Genomic DNA, 15,132 nt, shown 5'->3' with positions numbered 1-15,132 from the left:
AAACTACAGAAGGAAAAAGCACCATGAACAAGAATCAGCCAACGACAGACAGTAAAATTACACCCAATCTTCAGCTCAGGAAATCATCAGGCACCAAAAGGAAATAAATGCATTTAAAATGTTTTTTAAAAGGGGAACTGGGGGTGAAAGTGTGAACCAGAAACAAGATACTCTAAAAAGTATGGGTTAGATAAGTTTCCCTTATTTGGGGGGAAAAATGGAGCAGGTGCATTAAACAGCACATTAGACACAATGCAAAGGGGGTTCTGGACCAGGAAGGATCTATACAAAGAAATTACCCCAGGTCCAGGCAGAGAGAGGGACAGAAAACAACAGGATCAGAGACCAGGACTGCCCAAGGCTAGTCGCAGGCTTAGTAGAGGTTTTCCAGAGTTTTTGTGAGGCTCCAATCCTCAGATTCGGAAAGCCTGAAGACCCTAAATACGGTGAATAAAAGGAAATATCCAGTCAGACAATTGTGGTGGGTCTGGGAAGTTCTGGAGACAAGAGATGGATTCCGCACATGTAAGGAGGAGTGCAGCAGGTGCATTGTTGTCCAGGGCCTACAGCCGCTCGTTCCCAGGAGTACATACTTGGCCAGACTGCATGCGGATTCCAGAAAGCAGGGACTAGCAGGGTCCCCAGCCAGCAGCCCTCACTCAGAGCGCCTGGAGAAGGTAGTTCAGGGGAAACTGGACACAGGAGGAAGAACTGAAACTCAGGAAGAAAAAGTGAGCAGGGAGAAAGGCCCCCATAAGCCCTGAGCACAGTCGCTGAGGCGGTAGTGAAACTGGAGACAGGTGGAGGGGACACCGCACAGCCAGGAGCCGGCAGGAAGATGGAAACCCCGCGAGGAGTACCTGCAGATTAAGGCTGCCCAGTGAGGTACAGGAACCAGAACGGTTCACGCAGCTCAGCGAACCCTAAGGCCATGGTGCTGTACAGCCCAGAGACAGGGGCCTGCCGGCACTTGCTGAGATTTTATTCCTTTGCAGTTCTCTTTCTGCTGTTTGTTAGTGCTGCCTGTCTTCCTTATATTGTTTTCTATGCTTTTGGTAGGTTTAGAAACGTACCATTTTCTGACTGTTTAGTCTGAACTCTGATCACAAGATAATTGGTGAAGAGTGGCCATTCCACTCTGGTCCCCGTGGGAATGTCTCAGAAAGGAAACTGGAAAGGGGACAGTGGCCTCATTCACAGCTGTGGAGACGCCTTCAGAACCCTCCTCAGCCCCTGCCTTCTTTCCGAGGCCATGCTGTTGTACCCGCCGTCCAGAAGCGCCACTCTTGCAATGAACATCACAGCCTTCGACGACAGGATCTGCTTTCTCCCTCACGCTCAGGCCTGCCCTGGCTCCGGCGGGCTTTGTCGTGGGTGCCAGGGCTGTCTGCGCTGACTTTAGAATTGAACAAGAGAATAGAGAATCCACTTCTAAACACACACGCTATGGAAAACAGAAGGCTGGCTGTGTGGGAACCCTCTTCCTCACGGCTGCTGACGGTGTTCTAGGGGAAAGAGCGCTGGGTTTGAGGTCAGATGGCTTTGCTGTTAATGCTGAGTGTGCATGATTTCTCTGACAGATTTTAATTAGTTCTATTCCCCTTAAAAGAAAAACATGTGAAAAGAGAGGGGCTGTTTTTTTAAAGGGCCTTGAGTTCCAGGGACAAGAACCCTGGGGCTGGGCTGACTCTCCCCTCTTGGAAGTGAGGACCTGCTGCTTCGGGTCTTAGTGCACTGTCTACACACTGGGGGGTGGGGTTAGTAATACTCACATCTAAGGCCAGGTTCTAGAATGTGCTTGATATTTTCAGTAAACACACCATTGGCCTCAGTGTTTTTAAATTTCTGAGCCAGTTGCTGTTCACTTCTGAAGTTGGTTGTGGGCAGCTCCCTGAGGTTAGTATGCAGGAGCCACAGCCTGGCTTGCTCAAGGACCTCTACAGAGAGGGGCTAGCTGCCCCCGCAGCACCTGACCTTCCTGCCTTGATGATGGCTCTGCCCAGCCACAAACCGTTGCAAGTGACAGCAGCAAAGTACCTGCTTCTTTTTGGCAAGCCCAAGTGATAGCCTTGAACTTATGAGATTATCTTTTGCCCTTCTCCTTGGCCTTGACCGGATCTTGGGTCAAGGGAAATAACTTGAAGGTCTTGCAAATCCTTCTTTCCAACATCAGTGCTGGAATTAACTTCTGCTGTGACCCCGCCGCTCCCTGGAGTTGCAGCTGTTAGTTTAGGCCCTTTCTGCTCAGGAACACTTCCTGCTGGATTATTCTTTTTTTCTAGTAGGAAATCATGGTGTTTTTAGAATCGTGTGATGATCAGAGCGATTGTACATTCTTGAGATGTAAAATACCCACATCGAGTGGAGCATCTTCTTGTTGCAAGAAAATTTGAAAGCATTGAGCTCATGGGATGCGTGTAGCTTCCAGGTGTCAGGCTGGCATCAGCTCCTCATGCACCCAGGTTCTGGGCCACTGGTGGAAAGGTTAGTGCTGTTTAAACAGATCATGCTTTATAAGTTCTGGGCATTACCCATGGACCTGCCCCCACACACCTGGAATCCAGAGCTCTGTGTTAGGAATAAATCCTACAGCTGCACAACAGAGGCGATGACTTTCAAATGGGTCAGATCATCTGCTTGGCTGCCCTTTATGTGAGACTGGAGAATACACACATGCAAATGTTGATTAACAGAGTGAAGGTGCTCATGTGGGTGAATGGTGGTCGTATGGTCTCTGTGCCAACAGAACTGTCTACACTGATGGGAATGTTCTTTATCTGCTTTGTCCAGTGTGGCAGCCACTGGCCACATGTGGCCTTGAGCAGCCTATGGCTGGTGCAACTGAGTCACTGGCATGTCAATTTTATGTAAGTGTAATTAACTTAGCTTTCAGTATCCGCACATGGCAGGCACGTGTTGGAGAGTGCCAGTACCTACTCACAGGAGAGTTCCACTCAGTTTGGATCTCAGTTTTCCTACTGAGGTTTAACAAGGCAAAAAAAAAAAAAAAAAATTCCCCTTCTAAAACTGTATTAATTACATTAGTTTCCCAGATCAAAATTGATGTCAACCTTGATTACCTGCACAATTTAAGGAGTTATACTAACGAATTTAGTCTTCTTGCTAAGTATTTATCAGTATTGTCTTTCTAAAATGTGTTAGCCCACCATTGAGGCTTTGTAAGTAGTAATGAGCATAGGGAAACTTTCCTTGAAACATCATCACTGGGCTCTAGTTCTCGCACCACAAAGATGCAGGGAGTGGAAGCAATTCAGACAAATCTGCTTGGTCCACCAAGCCATCCCAGAGCAGAGGCTGTCCAACTAGGCCGAGTGGCCTCCCAGAATGCCATGGAAGGGTTTGGGAGCAATTGTCCTGGAATCCACGGGATGGTGCCCTGAATCCCACAGAATGTGCAGGAGCAGGCATCCTGCAGTCCCACAGATGGTGCGGGAGCAGGCATCCTGGAATCCCAAGGACACTGCAGGAGCAGGTATCCTGGAATCCCATGGACGCTGCTGGAGCAGACATCCTGCAATCCCATGGACGCTGCTGCAGCAGGCATCCTGCAATCCCATGGACGGTGCGGGATCAGGCATCCTGCAATCCCATGGACGGTGTGGGAGCAGGCATCCTGGAATCCCACGGACGCTGCTGGAGCAGGCATCGTGGAATCCCACAGACAGTGTGGGAGCAGGCCCCTAAAGGAAAACCTGCCCCAGCAGCCCTCTTTTAATCTCTAACACATGTTGGGTTAAATGAATTTGCTTCACCCGCGTTTTCTGTCTCGGGGAGGTCAAACCTCACACCTCTGTGCTGTGTGTGGCTTCTTTCATTCCCTAAATGCAATGTGTGGGTCAGCCCTGAGCACTCTGTAGTGGACACTGTGGTCGAGAATGCAACCACAGGTGGGCCAGGGGCACCACAGAGAAACCAGGGTACTTTCTGGGTGGAGGGTTTCTGAGACAGGACGAGCAAAGCGCTTTCAGTAACTGTGTCCCTGATGTCTTCTTGTTTCTTGTGCGATCTCAAGTTCTAAAACTTTAGTGTTGAAAAATTTTCCTGGTCAATCTGATGGTCTTTTTATGGGGATTGTAGTTCATAAAAAATGGTATTGTACATGCAAGGAACAGTGTGTCGATTCGGGGTTCAAACAGGACACTGCTGGCACATGCCAAGGATAAAACTGAAAAGAGCTTAAATGCAGAGAATCCTTACAGAGGTCTGGGCAGTCAAGGAGCCCTGTGAGAACTGTGCAGCCTCTACTCTCCAGCCACAGGAAGCCAGAACCCTGGCCAGAGGGGCAGGGAAGGGACCCCAGACACCAGGGCTTGGCAAGATTGGTATTTTGAGCAGCCAAGGAGGGCCAGAGCCTGGAGTGGGGGGCAGAACCTGGGGTGACCGCCCTCCTGCCCCCTTCTCCTGCAGGTGCCTCCTGCAGCAGCCACTGCAGGGGAGGGGAAGGAGGGAGATGGTCAGGCAGAGGGAACAGCAGCATGACGCTGTCCAAGGCTTTCTAAATCCAGGGGTTGAGGTCCTAGAACAACTCAGAAACACAGACACATCCAGACACTTCTTTCAGCTCTCAGATCTTCCACTCCCCCAGGGATCAGGCCTTTAGGAGAGCCAAGAAGGCCTTAGTTCAGGAGGAATCGTGTGGAGTTCCGACACCGTTTTGTGATTTCCGCCCTCCCAGCTTTCAGGGCGCCGTGCAGTGGGCCCGCCATGGCTCCAAGGCTCACGGAGTTCCCACCGCCTGCTTCTTTCTGGAAGGTCCGCCGGCTCTCAGTATAGGTGGAGATGCAGAGTTTACGCGGGGAACATCAGGCCCCTGCAGAGCTGGGACAGGAGCTTCCTCCACACCATATCAAAGCCTGTCTTGCCAGGCATGGAACCCTAGGCCTCCAGGTGAGGCCTCTGCAGGGACTGAAGGAGGGTCGGTGCCCCAGCACGCAGCTGTGCCCAGGCAGCCCCGGGGCCACGTGGTGCCAGACTGGGGTGAAGGCCGGGCCAGCAGAGGGCCCTGGATCTGCCTCGGGACTGGACGCTGACCAGCAGGACTCACTCAGCACCAACTGCTCGGCTGCGAGAGAGCAGCCTGGCCGGCCTCTGTGCCACTGCACCCAGGACCCAAACCCAGGCCTCTGCGCTCCCGCTGCTGCCGACCTCGAAGCCCCGCCCGACAGCGGGTGGCTGCTGCCACCTTCAGCCCAACACCCAGCTCGCCGCCCCAACTTGAGACCACAATTCTGGTCTCGTCCATTTTCACCCCGCCAGAATCCTCACTCATAACGAACCCGGACGCTGCTGACTCAGAAGCAGCCTATTCCACTCGGTCTCCGTCCCTTCCTGCATTCCTCCCTGCCACGGTCCGTCCCGGAGGGCTCTGCACAGAGGGGCAGCCGGGGGTCCTCCGTGGACCCGCTGGGTCTTCAAGCTCAGGTGCAGGCCCGCCTCTTCAGCCAGGCCCCCAGCGCTCGGCAGGTAATCCCAACCCCGCAGACGCGGGAAGGCCTCCCGCCTCCTGTGAGACGCGGTGCCAGCGCCTCCGCCCCCTGCGGTGAGACGCGGGAAGGAGGCGCCCTCCCCTGTGAGACGCGGGAAAGGCGCCCTCCTGGCTCCTGTGAGACGCGGGAAGGAGGCGCCTCCTGGCTCCTGCAGAGTTTGCAGCCTCCGGCCTCCTGTGAGACGGTGGGAAGGAGGCGCACCTCCCGGCCTCCTGTGACGCAAGGAGGCGCCTCCTGGCTCCTGCAGAGATGCGGGAGGAGGCGCCCTCCTGGCTCCTGGGCAGAGACGCGTGGAAGGAGGCGCCTCCTGGCTCCTGTGAGACGCGGGAAGCAGCCTCCTGGTCACGCGGGCCGCCCCTCCTTTTTCAGCACTCTGCAGCTCCGCCTCCTTTCTGCCCATCCGCGCCTACCTGGCGCGGCTTCCGTCCAGAATCACTGAGCTTGCTTTTGTCGACATTTTGTGAATGCCCAAGGCCCTACAGTGCTGCAGGGGGCTCAGTGCTGCCTCAGCCTGAGAGGAAGGCCCTTCGTGGACGCCTCTGGCCTGCAGACCCTTCCTCTCTTGAACCCCAGTCGGGTGTAAGCAATCTGTTCAAGGCCCCCTCGGCTCCCCAGGCACTTCAGATCCACCACAGAGCCCCCACACATCCTGCCAGGGACCCACAAAACCCCATCACAGATTCCGCAGCAGGAGGCCTCAGACCTCGGCCAGGGAACCCCAGATCCCACCCTGATCCCACTACAGGGACCCCAGACCTGAGCCTGAGGTTGCTGTTTCTCCCACCTCCTCCCTGGCTGCCAGGCTGTTGCTTGCTGGGCCTTGGCTGAGGCTCTCGGGGCGTCCTCGCCGTTTTCCTCCCATCTCCGTCGGGAAGGCCCGCGGGTCCCGCCATCAAGTCACTGTTGGGATCTGACCCGTTCTCGCCTGCTTCACACCCGCCGGCGCCCCATGGCCGCACTGCCGCCGGAAGACCCCACACCTCCCCCGCTGCAGGGCCCTCAGGACCCGACTCCCCAAGACCAGGCTCCTCAGGACGGGGCTCCTCTAGAGGCTCCAGGCTTCCCGCCCTCCCGCCATCATCCGCTCCTGACGCGGCCGCCGCTCCCTCCCACGGGGGCCCCAGAGCCGCGGCGCCTCCCGCTGCAGCGCGTCCGACCCGGCCTGGATTCTCCGCACAGCCGCGCACCGCGCTTGACCCGGGACTCCACCCGGCTCGCCCTCCCGCTGAGTGTGAGACCCCCAAGGCCGCCATTCCTGCTGTCGGCTTCTTCCACGTTCTCAACCTTGGTGGGCGCCCAGTTGAATGAGAGAAAGGGTGGAAGTATGGATTATTTTTCACTTTTTTCACTTTTTTTTTTTACGGCAGGTCCTCACTGTGTCACCCAGGCTGGAGGGCAGTGGCGCGATCACAGCTCAGGCAGCCTCCACCTTCCCGGCTCAGGCGATCCTCCCACCTCAGCCTCCCCAGTGGCTGAGGACCACAGGCACACGCACCACAGCCAGCTAATTATGTTTCTATTTTTTTAGAGACGGGGGTCTCATTCTGTTGCCCAGGCTGGTCTCAAATTCCTGGGAGCAAGCAATCCTCCCACCTCGGTTTCCCAAAGTGCTGGGATTGCAGGTGTGAACCACCAAGCCCAGCCTTTTTTTTTTTTTTTTTTTTCCAACTTTTATTTTAGATTCAGGGGGCACATGTGCCTGGATATATTACCTGGATATATTTCATGATGCTAAGGTTTGCGGTCTGACTGGTCCCGCCACCCAAGTACAGAGCATAGTACCCAACAGTTAGTTTTTCAACCCTTGCCCCCTCCCTCTGTTTCTCCTCCCTGAGTACCCAGTGTTTTGTTCCCACTTATGAGAACGTGTGGTATTTGATTTTCTGTTTCTGTGCTAATTGGCTTAGGATGATGGCCTCCAGCTGCCTCCATGGTGCTTCAAAGGATGTGATTTCGGTCTTTGTGGCTGTGTAGTATTCCATGCTCTATATGTACCAGTCCAGTCCACTGTTGATGGGGACGTATTGATTCCATGTCTTTGCTTTGTGAATAGGGCTGTGCTGGGCATGTCTTTTTGGTAGAATGATTTCTGTTCCTTTGGGTTTATACCCAGTAATGATATTGCCAGGTTGAATGGTAGTTCTAAGTTCTTTGAGAAATCAGCAAACTGCTTTCCACAACAAAGTGAAGGTGGTGGTGACATGATGTGAGGGTGGCTGATAGGTGAGGTGAGTGTGGGTTAGGTAAGGTGCAGGCTGTGGTTAGGTGAAGTGAATATGGGTTAGATGAGTTCAGAGTGGTGGTTAGGTGAAGTGAGGTTAGTGGTTAGGTGAGGTGAAGATGGGTTCTGTGAGGTGAGGGTGGTGGGTAAGTGAAGTGAGTATGGGTTGGATGAATTGAGAGTGGTGGCTAGATAAGGTGAGGAGAGTGGTTAGGTGAGATGAAAGTGGTTGTTAGGTGATGTGAGGGTGGCAGTTAGGTGGGGAAAGAGTTATGGCTAAGTGAGGTGAATATGGTGGATAAGTGAAGTGAGTGTGGGTTAGATGAGTTGAGAGTGGTGGTTAGGTGAGGCGAGAAGAGTGGTTAGGTGAAGTGAGATGGTGGTTAGATGAAGGAGATGGTTAGATGAGTTGAGAATGGTGGTTAGATGAGTTGAGGGTCATGGTTAGGTAGAGTATGGATTAGATGAGACTTGTGATTAGGTGAGGTGAGGGTGGTGGTTAGATGAGGTGAAGGTGGTGGTTAGGTGAGGTGAGGGTGGTGGTTAGGTGAAGTGAGTATGGATTAGGTAAGTTGAGAGTGGTGGTTAGGTGAGGTGAGGGTGGGTTGGATGAGTTGAGAGTGGTGGCTAGATAAGGTGAGGAGAGTGGTTAGGTGAGATGAAAGTGGTTGTTAGGTGATGTGAGGGTGGCAGTTAGGTGAAGTAAGAATTATGGCTAAGTGAGGTAAATATGGTTGAGAATGGTGGTTAGATGAGGTGAGGGTCATGGTTAGATGGAGTATGGGTTAGATGAGACTTGTGGTTAGGTGAGGTGAGGGTGGTGGTTGGGTAAAGTGATGTGATGGTTAGGTGAGGTGAGAGGGTGGTTAGGTGGTACTTAATGACATCTTCTCATGAGTGGAGTCAGGAAGGATGAGGAATAGCAAGGAAGAGGGATCTGGCCAGGACTACTCTGTGCTCTTTTCTGAGCTGTCCTAAGTAAGCAGGGCCGAGGTTCCTAAGAAGAGATTCCTGTAATGCAAAGTAAATGGGTTAATAAGTTCTAAATAATAATTAAACAGTAAAGTTATAATTAAGAGCCAAACTAATAAACAAGAGCATAACTTTTTGAGTTTTGCCTTAAATTTTGTATTGTAAAATAACAGTGAGGTTTGGTTGTACTTACTTAGGACCTCTTGGCAAAAATAAAATTCATCATGTAAGCACACGTGGATTGTTTCCCTCTTTATTTTATATGAATTAGCTTTATCAAGAAAATGCAGACCAGGAAGCAGCCTTTGGGAGTGGCGAGCTATGGTGATGCCCTGCAGGTGTTGCTGGTTTTACCATGACCAGCACTGGTTTTCCTTCTAGAGGACCCAGTTCTTTTTGTGTAGGATTCCCTGTTGTCATAGAACTCCCAGTGATTCTGCCACAGTGATGATCATGAATCCCTCCTGTGCCTGATGATTTCATGGAGATTAAAAGTATCAAGCCATGAACCTTGCTAAACCAAGAAATGTTAAGGAAATAAAATTCCCAAGATACTGCAACTCAGCAACTGGCTCTGGCTTAGGCAAGTACCTCTGTCTGGAGCACCTCACCCTGTGCCTGTAGGTCATAGTGTTTAATGTACTTAGACCTGTGTGTCCACTTGAGCTCATCCAGAAGTGTCAGAAAGCTAGATGTGCTGCCTCAGGGACAGACTGAGCTCTTTTTCTGAACTTAGCTCAGCGCTTCCTTCCTTTGCTTTCCCTGATGGTGGCGGGTCATGTTCCCTTCAGACAGAGGTGCTTTACGGGAACCATGCAAAGTCATTCATGATGAATTATAAGAAAAAAGTAGAGGTTCTGAGTGGTGGGGGTCATTTTTTGGTTCAAAATGGAGGTGGAATTATAAAGTGAGACTGTCTTATGCCTTCCAGGCAGGCAAGAGTCCTTCATGGCCAGAGCACAGGGCTAGATGTTGGAACCGTTCCTGTTGTCTGGTGCTGCTGGTCACCCTCAGCTTACAGATCCATTTTCTTTCTTTGTAGATCACGTTTTATATTCTGGTGAAGGCCATTTACACCCTGGGCTACAGTGTCTCTCTGATGTCTCTTGCAACAGGAAGCATAATTCTGTGCCTCTTCAGGTAAGGAGCAGAAATTAGTAATTCTGCAAAGAATACAAGACAAGCAGTTTCCATTTAGGCCTTCTAGGCGCCACCCAGCCTGGAGCCCTCTGTGTGCTAAGCCAATAAGACTCCCTTGGAGAATGCTGACATGAAATATGATGTTAACATTTACATTTTTATTTAAATACTCTGCATTTATTATGTAAAGAGATAATGCTGACCTTGGATAGGAATTCAGCTCAGCTATCATTTATTAAATAGTTAGCCATTATGCAAATGCATGGAAAATACAGAAGAAATATGATCTCGCCCTTGCCATCCAGAAGCTCCTGTGTTTTGGCTGTAGGTGCTCTATTAGAGATGCTGCAATGTGTTTAAGAGCATGAAGGTGGAGTCAGACTGTCTGGGTTCAAATCCTGGGTCAGTCTCTTAGCAGCTGTGTGACCTCAGACAAAGTACTTAACCTGTCTGTGCTTCTGTAACATGTGGAGACTAAGAAGCCCCCTTCAGAGGGCTGTTGTGAGAACTTGATGTGTCGGTAGATGTGAAGGGCTTAGCATGGCACGTGAGGCTGTGATGAGGGCTTATTAAATGCTTCCCACTCTTCCCTGGCAGTGAGGTGAGATGGCCCCTGCCCACCTGCATCTTTAGTGGGTCTCTTGGTAACTAATGATGACATTGTACAGATGATTTGACCAATCAAATCATTGTTTGATTTGGGTTGGGGGTAGAGGGTTTGGTCCCAGAACAGTAGTTTCTCTATAGGAAGAGCTCATTGGTGAATTAGGATTAAATCTGCCTTATGTATCATTAGCACTAAATAAAATGAAGGCTATTCAGCTTACTCTATATATCAATCACTACATATTTTATTTCTCTTTGCTAAAATGTAATCCAAATGTTTGCTAGTATGTCAGATAAAATCAATGATATAACAAATGGAATGTTTCTAGACCCTAACAACAGTCCATTAGGAGATCCATACTTGGAAGTAAAATAAACAAGTTAGGAGTGGTTGAGAATCCAGCTAAGAAACCCAGCAAATGTAATTGAGTTATGCTTTTTATTGTTCAGGCATCTCAACTATGGTTGGTAATTCTCAGAAAGAATAAGTGTACCTTTAATACAGGGCTGCACTTTGAAAAGTGTGAGAAAGGCCTATCATATTCTAGTTATTTTTAAAAGCTGGTATAATATTAATATTTGTTCTATTATACTCTATATTTTACAGAGTATAATATTTTACTATATATGTTTAAATTTTCAAGTTGCTAAAAAGAAAGAGAGGAAAACTTTAAGGAGGTAAGCTGACCCAGGGTAATTAAATCTGAAAATTTTATCTTATTTTCCTATATTGAACAATCCTTATTTTTTACACACATCCATTTCCTTCACATATGTGCAGTGTGACATATGCCTAATATTTAATTAGGCAACCCAAGAGCATTGGGAATTATCCCGCCTATGAACACTGATCCTTTAGGGCACAGAACACACTCCTCCATCTGTGGGCATCGTTAGTCACCTGCCTGTGGAACTTCTGAGCTGAAAAAAGTGGATGTCTATGTTGAATGTCATTCTGCTGGTGGCCACGTGTGTGATGTTTGCCAGAAAAAGCATCCAGAGCTGGTGTGTATCTCTCGACTTGGGGCTCATCCCACGTCCTTCTGTCAGAAGCAGGGTCCAGTGCCACTTCTTGAGAGCTGTGAGAGTCTGTCGATTCTAAAGTCCGAATTATAAAAATAACGTGCTCCATTGTCTCAGTAATTATACCCAGGAAGCAGAATGCTTTGCAGGCATTGAACATTTCTTCTCGAAAATAGCCCCATAAGCCAAGAAAGCCTTCAGTAGCCATGTTCTTATTTTATACACGGGAAATGGAGCTACTTATTTCTTAGAACACGTCCCAAAGTGCTGCGTTGACTCTCACAACAAATACATGACCAGCTTTGTGGGGGAGTCATCCTATGGTGACAGCTGCCCCTATGACCCAGGGACTGACAGAGACAGCTCCAGTCCATGTCAGTCCAGCAGGGACCACAGCACAGTTGCTTCTCAAACAACACGGGTTTGAACTGCATGGTCCACTTCTCTGAGAATGTTTTTCAATACGGTCAGCCCTCTGTATCGACAGATTCAACCACAGATCAGAAATATAGGCTATTCTCAGGATGAGAAGCCTGCAGATACGGAGGGCCAGCTTCATGTATCCGTGGGTCCTGAAGGGCCAAATGTGGGAGTTGCACATTCATGGATTTTGGCATGGGGTAAGGGGGGCAAGGTTGGGGGAGGGGGATTGGACCCAATCCCCTGTAGACACCGAGGGACAGCTGTAACTGCTAACATGCACCATGCCAAGTACTTTACAGATGTTAACATCATCAGGTAAGTACTGACACTGACCCAGTTTCTCCAGGTGGAGAGTGCAGCCCCAGGAAGGTCACTGGACATTGCAGGTTGCTGAGCTGGTGCATGCAGAGCCCTGATTTCAACCCAGGCTCTCACCACTGCAGCCTGCACCTCTGTCTCTGTCAGATGGACATGGCCTCCAAAATCCTTTCCCACCATTGCTAATGAGCAGACTCCTGTCCTCCCCCTTTCCGGAAGCCACACCTTCCACTACCTCCATTGCCCATTGGCAGATCCATACATGGAAGTGAAAATTTAAAATGAACAGTGAGTAATGAAGAATATCACTGAGAAACCCAGCAAACATGTATTTGGATGGCTTGCTAACTGGACCAAAAGCGTGCTCATCTCTGAGCGATGGTTGTGAGTGCCAACCCCACTCCACAGAAACACATATGGTGGGAGAGAGAGGGAAGGAGAAAAAGAAAATAAGAGAGGGAAAAAGGTGATTTGGAGAGATAAACGCAGCCAATGAGATAATCAGTGGGAAGCAAAATGGCACTGGTGGGGGACATTTACCGTCTGAGGAAGGGGCGTTGAGGAGAGAAGCCAGAGGGAGCAGCACAGGTGCGTGAGCCTCGTGCAGTGGCCATGCAGCTTTGGAATTGCTCCCAAGAGACTGAGAAAATTCAGAGCATGTTTACAATTCTTTGCTTACTAAGGCTCTGTGGCAGTGTTACATATGCTAAAATAAACATTTGCTAATGCAGTACACATTCAGAATGCATGTTTACCAAGCGAACACAGCACCAGATTGAGATGTGGGACACGACTCTCACCAGGGACCCAGAAGCCACCATGTCCACCCCACCTCCCTTCTGAAAAGCAGTCGTTATTCACAGCTCTGGCACCAGAGACAACTTTTCTCTCTTTTTGAAAACATTACCTCGGAATCATGCGAAAGGAACTCCTAGTCTCTGGATTCTTTCACTCAGCATTTTGCAAGGAGGTTCATCCATGTTGTTGCATGTAGTTACCATGTTTTATTTTCTTGCCATATAGTATTCCACTCAAAAAAATAATATATTTATCCAATCAACTGTTCATGGACATATAGGTTACTCAGTTTGAGGCATAACAAATAATGCTGCTATTATATTCTTAGTCATCATCTCATGCACAGATGCATATGTTACTTTAGGTATGTGTGTGTATATGTACACACATTTATATTTACATTTGTGTTTATTTTATACTTACTGGTCATAGGCTATACATAGAGTCAGTCTTCCTAAACACTGCCAGTAGATATGCTAATAGCCTGATGGGATCATTATACCACATAGATATGTATCAAAGCATCAAAGTATACCCCATAAATATGTACAGTTATCATGTGTCCACTAAAAATAAATAAATTTATAAAAAAGAAATGAATGCTGCCAAGTAATTTCCAAAGTGGCTACCAGTGTACACACCCACCAACAGTGCAGGAGGCTTCCATTTGCATCACACCCTTGCCTCCATTTGGTATTGTCCATTTTTAAGCCTTCAGCCATTCTTGTGGGTCTTTCATAACATAGAACGGTGTTTTAATTTACATTTCCCTGATTTCCCTGGTGGAAATGAGTTCATACATTTCAAAATCTTGCTTTTTTTGAAGTGCCATTTCAAAATGAGTTTGCTTATTTTAAATATTTAGTCTCTCCCTCTATTTAAGTCAATGTTTAGGAGTCTTAGAGCCTTTCATTACGTATGAGTATTATGGATTTTGTCTCCAGCTCTGTGATTGGGTTTAAGCTGTCTTCATGGTCTTTGGATAAACAGAAGCTCTTAATGTTAATAGAGCTCATTTAACATTTGTTTCTTTATGTCATTGTTTCTTGAGTCCTCTTAAGAAATCTTTGCCATGTTCTTTTTTTTTTTTAATCATCTAGAGATGTTGTTATTTTAACTTTTCATGTTTCTGTCCATAATCCACCTGGGATTTATTTCTGCTATAGTGTGAAGCAGGGTGAAGTTTCTTTAGGGCTTTCAGCATGTGTATCCCATTGTCCAGGAGCGAATACAGGAAGGGGCTTCTGTGGCCTGCAATGCTTCTCTTCACAGAGCAGGCAGTGGCATGTGTGGGGGCCTCGAGTCCCAGTTCTGCTCCTTTGGCCTTCTACCATTGCACTGTTTCTGTTTATTATAATTTCCCTGCCTTTAATAAGTCTTTATTCCTACAAGTCCAAGTCCATCAACTCTTTTTTTTTTTTTTTTTTTTTAATTAGGAAGAGCTTGGCCATTTGTACTTACATGTGAATTTTAAAAATCAACTCTTAAAAATGAACCTTTAATGTCAATTGCCATTTTGCAAAATCAGGCTGGATACAGTGGCTCACGCCTGTGATCCCAGCACTTTGGGAGGCCAGGGCAGGATGATTGCTTGTGCTCAGGAGTTCAAGACAAGCCAGGACAACATAGAGAGACCCCGTCTCTACAGTCTCTACAACAAAATTTAAAATTTAGCTGGCCGTGGTGGGCACTTGAGCCCAGGTTGAGGCTGCAGTGAGCCATGATCACACCACTGCACTCCAGCCTGGGCAACAGAGCAAGACACTTTCTCTCAAAAAAACAAACAAACAAACAAACAAAAATTCTATTGCAATTTCATTTGGTATTGCATTGTATCTGTAGATCAGCTTGGATAGACAGGACATCATTCTAATTTTGAATCATCCAACCTGTGATCATAGTAGATCCTTCCATTTGTTTTGGTTTTCTTTAATTTCTCTCAGTGTTTTATGATTTTCTGAGTGGAAGTCTTATACACAATTTAATAGTCATTCTTAGGTATTTATTTATGCTATTATAAATATTTTGTTAAATTCCATTTCTAATTGTTTCTTGAAAAAGAATTGATTTTAGTATATTAATCTTGCTTCAAAGGCTAGGTACAGTGGCTCATGCCTATAATCC

The 15,132-nt window shown here is 48.3% G+C and overlaps 1 protein-coding gene across 1 annotated transcript in view; it reads left to right on the top strand.

Moving 5' to 3' along the window:
• VIPR2 (vasoactive intestinal peptide receptor 2) overlaps nt 1-15,132 on the top strand; it is a 104,134-nt gene that overhangs the window by 66,336 nt on the left and 22,666 nt on the right. The window contains 1 exon segment of the mRNA XM_031664968.1: nt 9,743-9,840. Within this exon segment, the coding sequence (XP_031520828.1) occupies nt 9,743-9,840 (98 nt within the window).

Source organism: Papio anubis, chromosome 4 (assembly GCF_008728515.1).
Source record: "Papio anubis isolate 15944 chromosome 4, Panubis1.0, whole genome shotgun sequence".
Classification (NCBI taxonomy): domain Eukaryota; kingdom Metazoa; phylum Chordata; class Mammalia; order Primates; family Cercopithecidae; genus Papio; species Papio anubis.
This window is presented reverse-complemented; position numbering and strand designations above follow the sequence as displayed.